This window comes from Bufo bufo, chromosome 3 (genome assembly GCF_905171765.1).
Source record: "Bufo bufo chromosome 3, aBufBuf1.1, whole genome shotgun sequence".
NCBI classification, from domain to species: Eukaryota; Metazoa; Chordata; class Amphibia; order Anura; family Bufonidae; genus Bufo; species Bufo bufo.
In genome coordinates, this window is record NC_053391.1 from 707145294 (window position 1) to 707163505 (window position 18212).

General features: G+C 46.6%; 1 protein-coding gene across 1 annotated transcript in view; it reads right to left on the minus strand.

The window, feature by feature from the left end:
- Positions 1–6488, minus strand: part of LOC120994151 (gastrula zinc finger protein XlCGF17.1-like) — a 31853-nt gene extending 25365 nt beyond the window's left edge. The window contains exons 1-3 of the mRNA XM_040422604.1: positions 6422–6488; positions 5461–5546; positions 5217–5331 (exon numbers count right to left, since the gene is read on the minus strand). Of these exons, the coding sequence (XP_040278538.1) occupies positions 5217–5331; positions 5461–5546; positions 6422–6488 (268 nt within the window). The remainder of the gene's footprint in view (positions 1–5216; positions 5332–5460; positions 5547–6421) is intronic.
- Positions 6489–18212: the final 11724 nt, after the last annotated feature.

Genomic DNA, 18212 nt, shown 5'->3' on the forward strand with positions numbered 1-18212 from the left:
GACTATGGACTCTGTACTGTAAGAGCAGTGAGACTATGGACTCTGTACTGTAAGAGCAGTGAGACTATGGACTCTTTACTGTAAGAGCAGTGAGACTATGGACTCTTTACTGTAAGAGCAGTGAGACTATGAACTCTTTACTGTAAGAGCAGTGAGACTATGGACTCTGTACTGTAAGAGCAGTGAGACTATGGACTCTATACTGTAAGAGCAGTGAGACTATGGACTCTATACTGTAAGAGCAGTGAGACTATGGACTCTTTTCTGTAACAGCAGTGATACTATGGACTCTTTACTGTAAGAGCAGTGAGACTATGGACTCTTTACTGTAAGAGCAATGAGACTATGGACTCTTTACTGTAAGAGCAGTGAGACTATGGACTCTTTACGGTAAGAGCAGTGAGACTATGGACTCTGTACTGTAAGAGCAGTGAGACTATGGACTCTGTACTGTAAGAGCAGTGAGACTATGGACTCTTTACTGTAAGAGCAGTGAGACTATGGACTCTTTACTGTAAGAGCAGTGAGACTATGGACTCTGTACTGTAAGAGCAGTGAGACTATGAACTCTTTACTGTAAGAGCAGTGAGACTATGGACTCTGTACTGTAAGAGCAGTGAGACTATGAACTCTTTACTGTAAGAGCAGTGAGACTATGGACTCTTTACTGTAAGAGCAGTGATACTATGGACTCTTTACTGTAAGAGCAGTGAGACTATGGACTCTTTACTGTAAGAGCAGTGAGACTATGGACTCTTTACTGTAAGAGCAGTGAGACTATGGACTCTTTACTGTAAGAGCAGTGAGACTATGGACTCTATACTGTAAGAGCAGTGAGACTATGGAACTCTTTACTGTAAGAGCAGTGAGACTATGGACTCTTTACTGTAAGAGCAGTGATACTATGGACTCTTTACTGTAAGAGCAGTGAGACTATGGACTCTTTACTGTAAGAGCAGTGAGACTATGGACTCTATACTGTAAGAGCAGTGAGACTATGAACTCTTTTCTGTAAGAGCAGTGAGACTATGGACTCTTTACTGTAAGAGCAGTGAGACTATGGACTCTACTGTAAGAGCAGTGAGACTATGGACTCTTTACAGTAAGAGCAGTGAGACTATGGACTCTTTACTGTAAGAGCAGTGAGACTATGGACTCTTTACTGTAAGAGCAGTGAGACTATGAACTCTTTACTGTAAGAGCAGTGAGACTATGGACTCTGTACTGTAAGAGCAGTGAGACTATGGACTCTATACTGTAAGAGCAGTGAGACTATGGACTCTATACTGTAAGAGCAGTGAGACTATGGACTCTTTTCTGTAACAGCAGTGATACTATGGACTCTTTACTGTAAGAGCAGTGAGACTATGGACTCTTTACTGTAAGAGCAGTGAGACTATGGACTCTTTACTGTAAGAGCAATGAGACTATGGACTCTTTACTGTAAGAGCAGTGAGACTATGGACTCTTTACGGTAAGAGCAGTGAGACTATGGACTCTGTACTGTAAGAGCAGTGAGACTATGGACTCTATACTGTAAGAGCAGTGAGACTATGGACTCTGTACTGTAAGAGCAGTGAGACTATGGACTCTTTACGGTAAGAGCAGTGAGACTATGGACTCTACTGTAAGAGCAGTGAGACTATGGACTCTATACTGTAAGAGCAGTGAGACTATGGACTCTTTACTGTAAGAGCAGTGAGACTATGGACTCTTTACTGTAAGAGCAGTGAGACTATGGACTCTTTACTGTAAGAGCAGTGAGACTATGGACTCTGTACTGTAAGAGCAGTGAGACTATGAACTCTTTACTGTAAGAGCAGTGAGACTATGGACTCTTTACTGTAAGAGCAGTGATACTATGGACTCTTTACTGTAAGAGCAGTGAGACTATGGACTCTTTACTGTAAGAGCAGTGAGACTATGGACTCTTTACTGTAAGAGCAGTGAGACTATGGACTCTTTACTGTAAGAGCAGTGAGACTATGGACTCTTTACTGTAAGAGCAGTGAGACTATGGACTCTATACTGTAAGAGCAGTGAGACTATGGACTCTATACTGTAAGAGCAGTGAGACTATGGACTCTATACTGTAAGAGCAGTGAGACTATGGACTCTTTACTGTAAGAGCAGTGAGACTATGGACTCTTTACTGTAAGAGCAGTGAGACTATGGACTCTTTACTGTAAGAGCAGTGAGACTATGGACTCTTTACTGTAAGAGCAGTGAGACTATGGACTCTATACTGTAAGAGCAGTGAGACTATGGACTCTTTACTGTAAGAGCAGTGAGACTATGGACTCTTTACTGTAAGAGCAGTGAGACTATAGAGTCTTTACTGTAAGAGCAGTGAGACTATGGACTCTTTACTGTAAGAGCAGTGAGACTATGGACTCTATACTGTAAGAGCAGTGAGACTATGGACTCTATACTGTAAGAGCAGTGAGACTATGGACTCTTTACTGTAAGAGCAGTGAGACTATGGACTCTTTACTGTAAGAGCAGTGAGACTATGGACTCTTTACTGTAAGAGCAGTGAGACTATGAACTCTTTACTGTAAGAGCAGTGAGACTATGGACTCTGTACTGTAAGAGCAGTGAGACTATGGACTCTATACTGTAAGAGCAGTGAGACTATGGACTCTATACTGTAAGAGCAGTGAGACTATGGACTCTTTTCTGTAACAGCAGTGATACTATGGACTCTTTACTGTAAGAGCAGTGAGACTATGGACTCTTTACTGTAAGAGCAGTGAGACTATGGACTCTTTACTGTAAGAGCAATGAGACTATGGACTCTTTACTGTAAGAGCAGTGAGACTATGGACTCTTTACGGTAAGAGCAGTGAGACTATGGACTCTGTACTGTAAGAGCAGTGAGACTATGGACTCTATACTGTAAGAGCAGTGAGACTATGGACTCTGTACTGTAAGAGCAGTGAGACTATGGACTCTTTACGGTAAGAGCAGTGAGACTATGGACTCTTTACTGTAAGAGCAGTGAGACTATGGACTCTTTACTGTAAGAGCAGTGAGACTATGGACTCTGTACTGTAAGAGCAGTGAGACTATGAACTCTTTACTGTAAGAGCAGTGAGACTATGGACTCTTTACTGTAAGAGCAGTGATACTATGGACTCTTTACTGTAAGAGCAGTGAGACTATGGACTCTTTACTGTAAGAGCAGTGAGACTATGGACTCTTTACTGTAAGAGCAGTGAGACTATGGACTCTTTACTGTAAGAGCAGTGAGACTATGGACTCTTTACTGTAAGAGCAGTGAGACTATGGACTCTATACTGTAAGAGCAGTGAGACTATGGACTCTATACTGTAAGAGCAGTGAGACTATGGACTCTATACTGTAAGAGCAGTGAGACTATGGACTCTTTACTGTAAGAGCAGTGAGACTATGGACTCTTTACTGTAAGAGCAGTGAGACTATGGACTCTTTACTGTAAGAGCAGTGAGACTATGGACTCTTTACTGTAAGAGCAGTGAGACTATGGACTCTATACTGTAAGAGCAGTGAGACTATGGACTCTTTACTGTAAGAGCAGTGAGACTATGGACTCTTTACTGTAAGAGCAGTGAGACTATAGAGTCTTTACTGTAAGAGCAGTGAGACTATGGACTCTTTACTGTAAGAGCAGTGAGACTATGGACTCTATACTGTAAGAGCAGTGAGACTATGGACTCTATACTGTAAGAGCAGTGAGACTATGGACTCTTTACTGTAAGAGCAGTGAGACTATAGAGTCTTTACTGTAAGAGCAGTCAGACTATGGATTCTTTACTGTAAGAGCAGTGAGACTATGGACTCTTTACTGTAAGAGCAGTGAGACTATGGACTCTTTACTGTAAGAGCAGTGAGACTATGGACTCTCTACTTGAGGACTTACCACAAGAATGGGTCTGGATGCACTCTGGAGTGTAATAATGTTACAGGTTATAGTTACTAGAATCCCGATTCTTCCTGATTGGATTAAAGAAAAAACTTTGTGGCACTCCGTTGTTTGTCCGCTACTGGAAGTCGGGTTCCCACCCCTTTTTGTCAAGAATACAATACAATCTCCAGAATACAATCTCCAGTTTATGCGGTGCAATAGAATTCATTTAATTTGCAATGCAGCATATCATATACGTGACGTTTCGGCCACAATCCGGCCTTCATCAGACTGGTGCCGCTGGAAAGACTGCTCGGACGGCGGGCGTATATAGAAATCGCAGAGACGTCTGCTGGTATGTAGAGATACCCGAATTGTGGCCGAAACGTCACGTATGTGATATGCCGCATTGCAAATTAAATGAATTCTATTGCACCGCATAAACTGGAGATTGTATTCTTCTTTCTGCCTGATTGGAGTCGGGAATAATTTTTCCTCACAGGTTTTCTTTGCTGGATAAAAGGCTGAACCGGGTGGATGAAGTGCTTTTTCAGCCTTACAAACTATGTACCGTATATATATATATATATATATATATATATATATATACTATTGGAGTCATTTACTATTCTGAATGTGCCTAAATGAGGCATATTTCAGGGGCAGAACCGTTGCGCCGTCTGCGGCTTCGCCCCACTTACTCCAGGGGCCAGCAGGCCTGTCTTATTCATCATTTTCTATGCCCGTTTTAGGTGTAGAATATGGTCTTCATGTGAGACAGCCCGGAATCCGTCTTACATTTAGAAGTGGTGGCGCACAAGTTCTGGAGAGGCCTGCTACTCTTCATAACTCCGACAGATCCACCACCAGCGCATTAAGACTGGTGTCCTAATAAATGTGCCCCTATGTCTGTATGTTCTATGTATCAGAACTGCAACATTTTAGGTTTATAGTCTTAAATATAGATAGCGATAGTAGAAATAAAAAGACACCAATGTGCAGGAGCTGCATTCACAACCCCCGACTGAACTCATCATCACCCGGAGTGCTACTTTACTGCGGCTCTAAGGTGGAGGCTCACCCTAAGAAACCGCTGAATCCACTTCCTCCATCCATTATCCCATACCTGTGGTCACATGGACTGGAAGGTCCTCCTCCACCTCACTCCTACGTGGAGGCTCACCCTAAGAAACCGCTGAATCCACTTCCTCCATCCATTATCCCATACCTGTGGTCACATGGACTGGAAGGTCCTCCTCCACCTCACTCCTACGTGGAGGCTCACCCTAAGAAACCGCTGAATCCACTTCCTCCATCCATTATCCCATACCTGTGGTCACATGGACTGGAAGGTCCTCCTCCACCTCACTCCTACGTGGAGGATCGCCCATCATCCGCTCTTCTTCTGCTTCAAACTCCACTGTAATTATATTCAGATCTTCCCCCTGATTTGACATAAGTAGTTATTCAGGACAATGCAGCAGACGGGTGGGAAATCTAACAGGTCCACATAGGAGACCCCCACCATCTATGACCCCTCTATATAGATGTCTACAGGCCTCAGCTCCACCTACCTGAGCATTGTCAGTCTCTTCTGGACAGTCCTGGGAATACAGAGGACGGGGACATCCCTCTGCTGGATTTCTCCTCCTGGATCCATCTGTGGGAGAACCACAGTGACAGAAACGATTATTTGCATGGGATGATGATGGCAGTAGTACGTATCTGTTTTTTCTTTACAAGCACTGAAAGTCCCCCCTCCTTACACTGCTGATCGCCCCATAAATCCGTCTCCTCTTCCTCTTCATCTATAATCTTAATTTTAATATCAATCAGATTTTCATCCTAAACAAAAGAAAGCATGTAAAATTATTTTTGGTTCAATCCCTTTCTGGTCAGATGTTGGGGAGACTTCAGCTCCATCTACCTGATGGTTCTCTGGGAGCTTCTCCTCTGGACAGTCCTGGGAATACAGAGGACGGGGACATCTCTCGGGGGGATTTCTCCTCCTGGATCCATCTATGGAGACACTAGAGTTGTCACCATACAAGCTGAGCCAACATAAATCAAACTGTGATAGCTAGACGAGGAAGAACATACAAATGGCCAATCATGTGGAGTTGTCCTGGTATGCAGTGGTTAGTATCTACAACCACTGAATTAGGGACAGGGTCAAAGGTGACTAAGGCTGTCTGATGCAAAGACAAGGCCTTCTGGTCTGATCTCTTGTAAAAGAAACTTTAGGGTCCAACAAGCTGAACCTGGTCTACCTCGAGCGGAGTCTGTAGAATCTCATAGGGTTAGACTGGGTCCTCCAGTCCCACTGAGATCATTGGTTTCAGACAAAGTACATCTACCCGCTGTATAAAGGATCTGAGGCCAACATCTTTGTCTCAGAAACCACAGGACACATTCACAGGTCTAGTGGAGTCTATGCCATCACGACTGGGACCTACATTCAGCAGCTGTCCACATGCCAATAGAAATATACACAAAGATACATGTCCCTAAGGCTGAAGACATGTACTTTAATACTAACTGGCGAGCTTAAGACTCTTCTCTTCTGGATAGGAAGGAGGACCTTGCATCTCAGGTCTTCCATGTCTGGCACAATCCAATATGACCAAGTGTCTGTCAAAGGTTACGGCCCCAGCCAGGTAAGCCTGATCCTCCAGGGAAAGGGCTGTAACGACCCTAACTTATTCATCCCTCATCTTTATGTCACCCTGGCCATCAGACAGAAGAGAGACTACAATAAAGGCCATATACATTAGATAACAGTAGAGCGTGCATATTTTCTGAATGCGGAGAAGGATGCTGCAAGAAACCTCTGGTGGCAACTCATTTCCACAAGAATAACAGGGCCAGGGATGCTGAAATCCAACAGCCTGATCCTTGTCCCTCCGTAGAGACAAGACCGGCACCTGGTCCCACTGAAAGCAGTGGTTTAAACTATAATGTACATCTAGTTCGTATGACCAGCTGAAGGGAATCAGGGAAAGCTATTTTTGGCTTTTTTTTTTTTTTGGCCCGGCGGCAAACAGATAATCCATTCCTCTTTACTAGAGATGAGCAAATTTCCGCTTATGAAATTCATTCACACTTTGTTTGGTGGTAAAAGGTGAATTGCGTTCTGGATTCGATTACCACGGACCATAACACAATTCTATGATGGAATGAATAACAGAATGCCTTTAGAGGCATTACGTTATTTATTCCGTCATAATAGAAGTCTATGGGTTGCAAAAAGGATTCCGAGTCCTCTCCTGATCCCGAGTCCTCTCCTGATCCCGAGTCCTCTCCTGATCCCGATTCCTCTCCTGATCCCGATTCCTCTCCTGATCCCGAGTCCTCTCCTGATCCCGAGTCCTCTCCTGATCCCGAGTCCTCTCCTGATCCCGAGTCCTCTCCTGATCCCGAGTCCTCTCCTGATCCCGAGTCCTCTCCTGATCCCGAGTCCTCTCCTGATCCCGAGTCCTCTCCTGATCCCGAGTCCTCTCCTGATCCCGAGTCCTCTCCTGATCCCGAGTCCTCTCCTGATCCCGAGTCCTCTCCTGATCCCGAGTCCTCTCCTGATCCCGAGTCCTCTCCTGATCCCGATTCCTCTCCTGATCCCGAGTCCTCTCCTGATCCCGAGTCCTCTCCTGATCCCGATTCCTCTCCTGATCCCGAGTCCTCTCCTGATCCCGATTCCTCTCCTGATCCCGATTCCTCTCCTGATCCCGAGTTCTCTCCTGATCCCGATTCCTCTCCTGATCCCGAGTCCTCTCCTGATCCCGAGTCCTCTCCTGATCCCGAGTCCTCTCCTGATCCCGAGTCCTCTCCTGATCCCGAGTCCTCTCCTGCATAATGGAAATGGGGCGGAACCGTTATGCAGCACATAGAATTCTATTATGACGGAATGAATAACGGAATGCATCTAAAGGCATTATGTTATTCATTCCATCATAGAATTGCGTTATGGTCCGTGGTAATCGAATCCATAACGCAATTCACCTTTTACCACCAAACGAAGTGTGAACGAAATTCAAAATATGAAATTCGCTCATCTCTACACTTAAAGGGGCTGTGTCACGGTCAGTGTGGGGGGAAAACTCAACACTGAACACAGGAGGGAAGGGGAACAGTAACTGGGCCTGGAAACTAGGGAAGGAAAAGGTCACCTCCTAAATCCGTGCCCTAACTACCTATCTATATGAATAGACCTTGAAGGTAGGAATATTCATATGCAAGATACCTAGGCCCTTATTTCCCTATAAGGCCCTGCAATAAGGTTAGGACCAGAGCCAACCCATTCCGCCCCAGATGGACGAATGGAAGTCTCTGTCTCAGGTCCAGATACAAAGAACAGGGAATATAACAAACACAATACAATAAGAAAAGATAAGACTTCGCTTAAAGTAGAAAACTGGCAACTCCAGAAGCAGCACAGAGTACAACCGACCAGATAGTACGAATACAGGAAGAAAATCTATAAACCGCACCTCCGAGAGTGAGAAGCGGCTACTTATGGGGAAGGTAAATGTCACTACCAGAGCTTTGGGACGTTCTCACAGCTCTGTTTCTCCACCCCTGTGATGATGTCACTACTAGAGCTGGGAGGAGTTCTCACTGCTCTGTTTACTTTTGGTTTCCTTCCTCCCAGCTGTTCCTCATGCGTTTGATTTCCCTCTCTTTATATCACCCCTCCTCCTATTGTAGGGCGTGGATTATAGTTCTCATTTCAGTTGTAGCTCTTGCTTTAGTATCTTCACTTGTAGCTATCAGTTCACTGGACCTGTGTTCTGCTGCAGCAAGCACTCCGGATATTGCCAGCTGTCCTTGGATCCGTCTTCTCTGCGGCTGCAACACCTTCAGCTAAGTGTACAGACATTGTTGTGTACCTGATTATTTTCTGACTGGATCTGAGGTGGCCACGGTTCCCTCCATATACTGAGTAGGGCACCGGTGGCCGTGCCCCTTCCACTATTGTAGGGGTTACAGTGGTCATCAGTCTTAGGCACGTGGGCATGCCTCGTTCCGCCATTTGGATCCGGGCATGTGCTTTAGCAGAATAGGGAAAGCTTTGAGGGTCTGACAGGGGTCACCCTTTATCCTCCCTAGTTTGGGTCCGGTCAGTAGCTCTTTTTACTGTGTATACTCTTGTTGCTCACATACAGCCGTGACATTATAATCCACCCAAAACCGTCCTTTTTTTTTACATGGATCCGCTTTCTGGCCTGGTTGACCGCATGCAGGGTCTTTCTTTGGAAGTAGCGGATCTCCGTCAATCTATGACTCAGCTTCAAGCATTGGGCTCTGCTCCGGCTCATGGAGTCTGTTGCGAGCCAAAGGTCTCACTTCCGGAAACGTTCTCCGGGGGCAGTGAGAATTTTGTTCGCTTCAGAGAGGCATGCAAACTCCATTTTTGCTTGTGTCCCCACTCCTCTGGTAAGGAAGAGCAGAGGGTGAGGATTGTCATCTCCCTGCTCAGGGGTAATGCTCAGACTTGGGCCTTTTCGCTGCCATCAGGGGATCCCTCCCTTCGATCCGTGGAAAGATTTTTTGTGGCCCTGGGGCAAATTTATGATGACCCGGATCGTGTTGCTCTGGCCGAATCTAACTTACGTGTTTTATGCCAGAACAAACTGTCTGCGGAGCTTTATTGTTCTGAATTTCGGAGATGGGCAGCTGATTCGGGTTGGAATGATGCTGCACTCCGGAGTCAGTTCTGTCATGGTCTCTCAGAGAGATTGAAAGATGCGTTTGCTTTCCATGAGAGACCAACGTCCTTAGAGTCTGCCATGTCATTGGCGGTACGCCTTGACAGGCGTCTAAGAGAAAGAAACGAGACCTCTCTGTCCAGCCATAGTCAGTCTAGGGGCAGTGGTGTGGACTCATTCAGTGTGCAGGGGCCTCATCCTGTCCCGCTCCCCTCTGAGGAGGAGCCCATGCAGCTAGGTCGACTTGCCCCTGATAAAAGAGGATTTAGTCCTCAGAGTATGGTGTGTTTTTGTTGTGGGGGCATAGGTCATTTGGCAAATGTTTGTCCCTCTAGGAGATTCTTGAACTGTACTAAGAGCGATAATAAGAGAAAAAACTCAAAAGGTAAATCATCAAATTCTGCTTCATCTGCTACTTTGGGCAAAGTTGATGTAGGAATTGATGCTTTTCCTCTGACCTGCAGTTCCCGTTTTCTCCTGTCTGCCAGGGTGGCGCTAGAGAGCAAAGTCATTTCTTGTGAGATTTTTGTCGATAGTGGAGCAGCCGTCAATCTTATTGACACTCAATTTGTAGCCATGCATGGTTTTCAGGTTTGCACATTAGAAAAGGATATACCTGTTTTTGCTATTGACTCTGCTCCACTCTCACAGAGATCTCTGAAGGGCATTGTTCACAATATCCGGCTAGCTGTAGGTGACACTCATGTGGAGGATATATCTTGTTTTGTCCTTAACGGATTGCCTTCTCCTCTAGTTTTGGGGTTACCCTGGCTCACTAGACATAACCCCACTATTGATTGGCAAGGAAGGCAAATAAATGAGTGGAGTGACTTTTGTAGAGAGAATTGTCTCACAGCGACTTTTGCAGAGGTGTCTACTAAAACTGTACCATCATTTCTCTCTGATTTCTCGGACGTGTTTTCCGAGAGCGGTGTTCAGGAGCTACCTCCTCACCGGGAGTTTGACTGTCCCATTAACCTCATTCCCGGCGCCAAGCTGCCAAAAGCACGCCTCTACAATCTCTCACAACCGGAAAGAATCGCAATGCGAACTTATATCTCCGAGAGTCTCGAGAAGGGGCATATTCGTCCCTCAAAGTCACCTGTGGCCGCGGGTTTTTTTTTTGTTAAAAAAAAAGATGGCTCTCTGAGACCTTGCCTAGATTTTAGGGAGCTGAACCGTATCACGATTCGCGATCCCTATCCCCTTCCTCTGATCCCGGACCTCTTCAACCAAATTGTTGGGGCCAAGGTGTTTTCCAAATTGGATTTGAGAGGCGCGTACAACCTGGTCAGGGTCAGAGAGGGGGATGAATGGAAAACGGCCTTTAATACCCCTAACGGGCATTTCGAGAATCTCGTTATGCCTTTCGGCCTGATGAATGCTCCGGCCGTCTTTCAGCATTTTGTTAATAGTATTTTCTACCATTTAATGGGGAAATTTGTATTGGTGTATCTTGATGATATTTTGATTTTTTCCCCTGATGTTCAGACCCATCAGGATCATCTTTTTCAGGTTCTGCAGATTCTGCGGGAAAATAAATTGTACGCCAAGCTGGAGAAATGTCTTTATATGGTATCGGAGATTCAATTTCTGGGTTTTCTCCTCTCTGCTTCTGGTTTTCGCATGGATCCGGAGAAGGTCCGTGCTGTACTTGAGTGGGAGCTTCCTGAGAATCAGAAGGCATTGATGCGCTTTCTGGGTTTTGCGAACTATTACAGAAAGTTCATTTTGAATTATTCCTCTGTTGTCAAACCCCTTACTGACATGACAAAAAAGGGGGCGGATTTTCCTCTTGGTCGGAGGAGGCGCTTGCAGCCTTTTCTAAGATTAAAGAGAGTTTTGCGTCTGCTCCCGTCTTGGTGCATCCCGATGTTTCCTTACCTTTTATTGTTGAGGTGGATGCTTCCGAGGTGGGTGTGGGTGCGGTTTTGTCCCAGGGCCCTTCTCCTGCCAAATGGCGACCCTGTGCCTTTTTCTCTAAAAAACTCTCCCCGGCAGAGAAAAACTATGATGTGGGAGATAGGGAGTTGTTGGCCATCAAGTTGGCTTTCGAGGAATGGCGCCATTGGTTGGAGGGGGCCAGGCACCCTATCACCGTTTTTACCGACCATAAGAATCTGGCATACTTGGAGTCGGCCAGGCGTATGAATCCGAGACAGGCCAGATGGTCTCTGTTCTTCTCCAGATTCAATTTTGTTGTTACATTCCGACCTGGGATAAAAAATGTGAAGGCTGATGCTCTCTCTCGCCGTTTTCCGGGAGGAGGAAACTCCGAGGACCCGGGTCACATTTTGGCGGAGGGGGTAGTTGTTTCTGCTCTATATTCCGATTTGGAGGCCGAGGTCCAGGCTGCCCAGACTGAGGCACCTGCCCGTTGTCCTTCTGGGAAGTTATTCGTGCCTCCTGAGCTACGTCACAAACTCTTTAAGGAGCATCATGATACGGTTCTTGCTGGTCACCCCGGGAGTAGAGCCACGGTAGATCTCATTGCTCGGAGATTTTGGTGGCCGGCTCTTCGTAAGTCGGTGGAGGGTTTTGTGGCTGCTTGTGAGACGTGCGCTCGCGCTAAGGTCCCTCGTTCACGGCCTTCAGGTTCCCTTCTCCCGTTACCCATACCTTCCCGTCCTTGGACACACCTGTCCATGGACTTTATCACGGATCTTCCTCGTTCCTCGGGGAAGTCGGTGATCCTGGTGGTGGTGGACCGTTTTAGCAAGATGGCTCATTTCGTACCTTTCCCTGGTTTACCCAATGCTAAAACGTTGGCGCAAGCTTTTGTCGACCATATTGTTAAATTGCACGGCATTCCCTCTGATATTGTTTCCGATAGAGGCACGCAGTTTGTGTCCAGGTTCTGGAAGGCTTTCTGTTCTCGCCTGGGGGTTCGGCTGTCCTTCTCTTCTGCTTTTCACCCACAGTCGAATGGTCAGACTGAGCGCCTCAATCAGAATCTGGAGACATATTTGCGCTGTTTCGTGGCAGAGAACCAGGAGGATTGGTGTTCATTTCTCCCTCTTGCTGAGTTTGCTCTGAACAACCGTCGTCAGGAATCTTCTGATAAGTCACCATTCTTTGGTGCATATGGGTTCCATCCGCAGTTTGGGACATTCTCGGGAGGGGCTCTTTCTGGTTTACCTGAGGAGGAGAGATTTTCCTCGTCTTTGTCTACCATTTGGCAAAAGATTCAGAGTAATCTTAAAAAGATGAGTGAGAGGTATAGGCGTGTGGCTGATAAGAGACGTGTGCCTGGTCCGGACCTGAATGTGGGTGATCTGGTGTGGTTGTCTACAAGAAATATTAAACTGAAGGTTCCCTCCTGGAAATTGGGTCCCAAGTTTATTGGGCCTTATAAAATCTTGTCAGTCATCAATCCTGTTGCCTTCCGTCTTGATCTTCCACGGGTTTGGAAGATACATAATGTATTTCACAGATCTCTCTTAAAACCATATGTCCAGCCCACGGTACTCTCCTCTTTGCCTCCTCCTCCGATTTTGGTTGATGGCAATCTGGAATTTGAGGTTTCCAGAATTGTGGACTCTCGCATTGTCCGCGGTTCTCTTCAGTACCTCGTTCATTGGAAGGGTTATGGTCCTGAGGAGAGGATGTGGGTTCCGGTGTCGGACATTAAAGCCACTCGCCTCATCAGGGCATTTCATAGGGCTCATCATGAGAAGGTGGGTCCTGGGTGTCCGGAGTCCACCCGTAGAGGGGGGGGGGGGGTACTGTCACTACCAGAGCTTTGGGACGTTCTCACAGCTCTGTTTCTCCACCCCTGTGATGATGTCACTACTAGAGCTGGGAGGAGTTCTCACTGCTCTGTTTACTTTTGGCTTCTTTCCTCCCAGCTGTTCCTCATGCGTTTGATTTCCCTCTCTTTATATCACCCCTCCTCCTATTGTAGGGCGTGGATTATAGTTCTCATTTCAGTTGTAGCTCTTGCTTTAGTATCTTCACTTGTAGCTATCAGTTCACTGGACCTGTGTTCTGCTGCAGCAAGCACTCCGGATATTGCCAGCTGTCCTTGGATCCGTCTTCTCTGCGGCTGCAACACCTTCAGCTAAGTGTACAGACATTGTTGTGTACCTGATTATTTTCTGACTGGATCTGAGGTGGCCACGGTTCCCTCCATATACTGAGTAGGGCACCGGTGGCCGTGCCCCTTCCACTATTGTAGGGGTTACAGTGGTCATCAGTCTTAGGCACGTGGGCATGCCTCGTTCCGCCATTTGGATCTGGGCATGTGCTTTAGCAGAATAGGGAAAGCTTTGAGGGTCTGACAGGGGTCACCCTTTATCCTCCCTAGTTTGGGTCCGGTCAGTAGCTCTTTTTACTGTGTATACTCTTGTTGCTCACATACAGCCGTGACAGTAAATTACCAACAAGCAACACCTGAAGTAAGGAGTGTGGCATTCACTAAAACACAGACACAATAAGTTCCACAAGCAACTTGTCAATTTAACCCACGTGTTGCCAGTCTCTCTGATCTCCTGGTACCTGCCATTGGAACGTCCGTGACAGTACCCCCCCTTCTACGGGGGGCCTCCGGGCACCCAGGACCGACCTTATCCGGGTGAGATCTATGAAAGGCATTCAATAAACCAGTGATGCCCAACCTACGGCCCGCGGGCCACATCCGGCCCGCAAAGCCGTGTCATGTGGCCCGCGCCACGATTGGAGGCAGAGCTTGCGCACAGTGGAAGAAGAAGAAGCGACACGCCTGGGCGGCTGCTGTGGTGCAGTGCTGAAGTGCCATTTTAAATATCAAGGCAACTCACAGAACGAATGTAAATGTAATAAGTTTCTCGCGCCCAGTAGTTGTTTGTATGCACGCTGCTACGTGCGGAGGAAGGGCTGACCACCTTACTGCTTAATGGCGGGCACAGGCGACAGTGGTCTGTGTGTGAGCAGTGTGGTTTCAGGAGGGCTGCCCCCTGTGAGTGTGGCAGGTACCTTAGTGAGGAGAGTTGGTAAATATCCTGAAGGGCCAGTGGTGTCCATGTGGCAGGGGGTCCAGCAGTACATGCCTTTGAGGGGTATGAAGGGAACCCCTCTTGTTGTTTGGGAAGGCCAGGACATGAGTGGTGTTCATTGGTCTTGGTTGGAATTGTGACACTGGTAGCGGTGGTCTGCGCTGTGGCTGGCAGTAGAGAGAGTGGCCTCTTTACATAATAAAGCTCACATGTGCCCCCTTCACAGTGGTAATGCCCAGATGTGCCCCTTCACAGGGATACTGCCCAGATGTGCCCCCTTCACAGGGGTAATGCCCAGATGTGCCCCTTCACAGGGATACTGCCCAGATGTTCCCCCTTCACAGGGGTAATGCCCAGATGTGCCCCCTTCAAGGTAGTAATACTCACATGTGCCTCCTTCACAGAGGTAATGCCCAGATGTGCCCCCATCACAATAGTAATGCCCAGATGTGACCCCTTTACAGGGGTAATGCCCAGATGTGCCCCCTTTACAGGGGTAATGCCCAGATGTGCCCCATTCACAGGGGTAATGCCCAGATTTGCCCCCTTTACAGTAAAAATGCTCAGATGTGCCCCCTTCAAGGTAGTAATACTCACATGTGCCTCCGTCACAGTGGTAATGCCCAGATGTGCCCCCTTCACAATAGTAATGCCCAGATGTGACCTCTTTACAGGAGTAATGCCCAGATGTGCCCCCTTCACAGTAGTCATGCTCACATAAGCCCCCTTCATGGTAAAAATGCCCAGATGCCCCCCTTTACAGTAAAAATGCTCAGATGTGCCCCCTTTACAGTAAAAATGCTCAGATGTGCCCCCTTTACAGTAAAAATGCCCAGATATTTGCCCCTTCACAGTAGTAACGCTCACACGTGCCCTCTCACAGGGTTTGCATTTCTTTCTGGCAAAGCTCCCTGGTTTTGGCCCGCAAAATTTATACCATATCTAGTGCAGCCCTCAGACGAAAAATGGTTGGGCACCACTGCACTAAACAATTGGCATTAACGTCGGATGCCGGCACAGACATCCTCTTCTCCGGTCCATAACCTCTCCAGTGGACGAGATATTGACGGGACCCACGGAGAACTTGAGAGTCAACTATTTTCGCGATATCGAATTCCAAATTACCGTCCACCATGACCAGAGCGGGTGGCAAGGAAGATGGCTGTAAAGGTTCCACATATTATTTCTACAAAGACCTATGGAACACATTATGAATTTTTAGGATCTGAGGAAGCTCAAGACGAAAAGCTACAGGATTAATACTGGCCGTGATCTTATATGGGCCGATAAGATAAACCTTAGACCCAACTTCCAGGAAGGTACCTGCAACTTAATGTTTCTTGTGGACAGCCACACAGAATCACCCACACTTAGGTCCGGAACATTCATATGTTTCCTGTCAGCCACACGTTTATATTTGTTGCCCATATTTTTCAAGTTATTTTGAATTTTTCGCCATATTGATGACAATGATAAAGAAAAATGTTCTTCCTCAGGGATACCAGAATTATTAGAACCAGAAAATGTGCCAAACTGCAGGTGAAACCAATAGGCCCCAAAAAACAGCAACTCACCAGTGGACTCTTGACTACGATTGTTTATGGCAAACTATGCCAAAGACAAAAAGGAAGACCACTTCTCCTGGTTCTCAGATACCAAACCTCTCAAGTAAATCTCCTGGGTCTGATTAGTGCGCTCCGTCTGTCCATTCAACTGAGGATGAAAAGCCGAAGTAAAGGACAGTTGAATTCCCAGACGAGTACAGAACGCCTTCCAGAATCTGGACACAAACTGAGTCCTACGATCTGAGACCACGTCAGAGGGAATGCCATGAAGTTTCACAATGTTGTCAACAAAAACCTGTGCAAGGGTTTTAGCATTAGGTAGGCCTGGTAATGTAATAAAATGCAACATTTCACTAAAGCGATCAACTACCACCAGAATAACTGTCTTTCCTGAAGAATTAGGTAGATCAGTGATAAAGTCCATGGATCATGAGTCCATGGTCTGGACGGAATGGGTAACGGAAGTAAAGATCGAGAAGGTAGAGTATGTGTCACCTTGGCACAAGCACAGGTAGTACAGCCTGACACATAGTCCTTCACACACTTACGCCACCCCGGCCACTAGAATCTACGAGATATGAGGTTGGCAGTGGACCTACTCCCAGGATGTCCTGTAAGAACCGTACAATGATGTTCCTCCAACACTTTGTGACGCAATTCCGGTGGCACAAATAGTTTCCCAGAGGGACACGAGTTCGGTGCGTCTCCCTGAGCCTCTAACACCTTCATCTCAAGGTCAGGGTAGAGGGCGGATATCACCACCCCTTTAGACAGTATGGGACTCGGGTTTTTAAAATCACCACCTCCAGGAAAACTACGTGACAAGGCATCTGCCTTGACATTCTTAATCCCAGGACGATAGGTGACAGTGAAATTGAATCTGGTGAAAAACAGGGCCCATCTGGCTTGTCTTGGGTTCAGTCGTTTCGCCGACTCCAGATAAGCCAGATATTTGTGATCAGTGAATACCATGATCGGATGAATCGCCCCTTCCAACCAATAACGCCATTCCTCAAAAGCCAATTTAATGGCCAGCAACTCTGTTACCCACATCATAATTTTTCTCAGCGGGGGATAGTTTAAAAAAAAATAAAAATGCACATGGTCGCCATTTGCCAGGTGATGGGCCCTGTGGCAAACTGCTCCTACCCCCACCTCGGAGGCGTCCACTTCCATAATAAACGGTTGTGACACATCTGGCTGCACCAATATGGGAGCAGAAGAGAAGCATTCCTTAATCGCAGAAAAGGCTTGCAACGCCGAATCAGACCACACAGAGACATCCGTCCCTTTCTTAGTCATGTCCGTTAAGGGTTTTACTATTGTCGAATAAGTCTTAATACATTTATGGTAATAGTTGGTGAACCCTAAAAACCACATAAGAGCCTTTAGATGTTCGGGTCGATCCCAGTTCAATACAGCACATACTTTCTCAGGATCCATTCGAAAACCCGAAGATGACAGCAGGTAGCCCAAGAACTGCACCTCGTGTACTGCAAAAACATTTCTCTAATTTTGCAAACAATTTATTATCCCTTAGGATCTGTGACACCTGTCTCACATGATTCTGATGTGTCTCCATGTCAGGAGAATAAATAAGAATGTCATCCACATACACGATCACAAACCTCCCCACAAGGTGATGAAAGATGTCATTCACAAAATGTTAGAAGACCGCAGGGGCATTGGTCAACCCGAAAGGCATGACCAGGTTCTCAAAGTGCCCCTCAGGAGCATTAAAAGCAGTCTTCCATTCATCCCCTTCCTTGATCCTAACCAGATTATATGCCCCCCTTAAGTCCAACTTGGAGAACACCTTGGCACCAACAATCTGGTTAAAGAAATCGGGAATCAAAGGAAGAGGGTAAGGATCACGGACAGTAATCTGATTGAGTTCACGAAAATCCAGACATGGCCGAAGACCTCCATCCTTTTTTTATTACAACAAAGAACCCTGCAGCCACTGGAGACTTGGAAGGTCTTCTGTGCCCTTTCTTCAATCTCTCGGCAATATATTCTCTCATGGCCTTCCTTTCAGGTCCAGAAAGATTATACAACCTAGATTTAGGCAATATAGCCCCAGGAA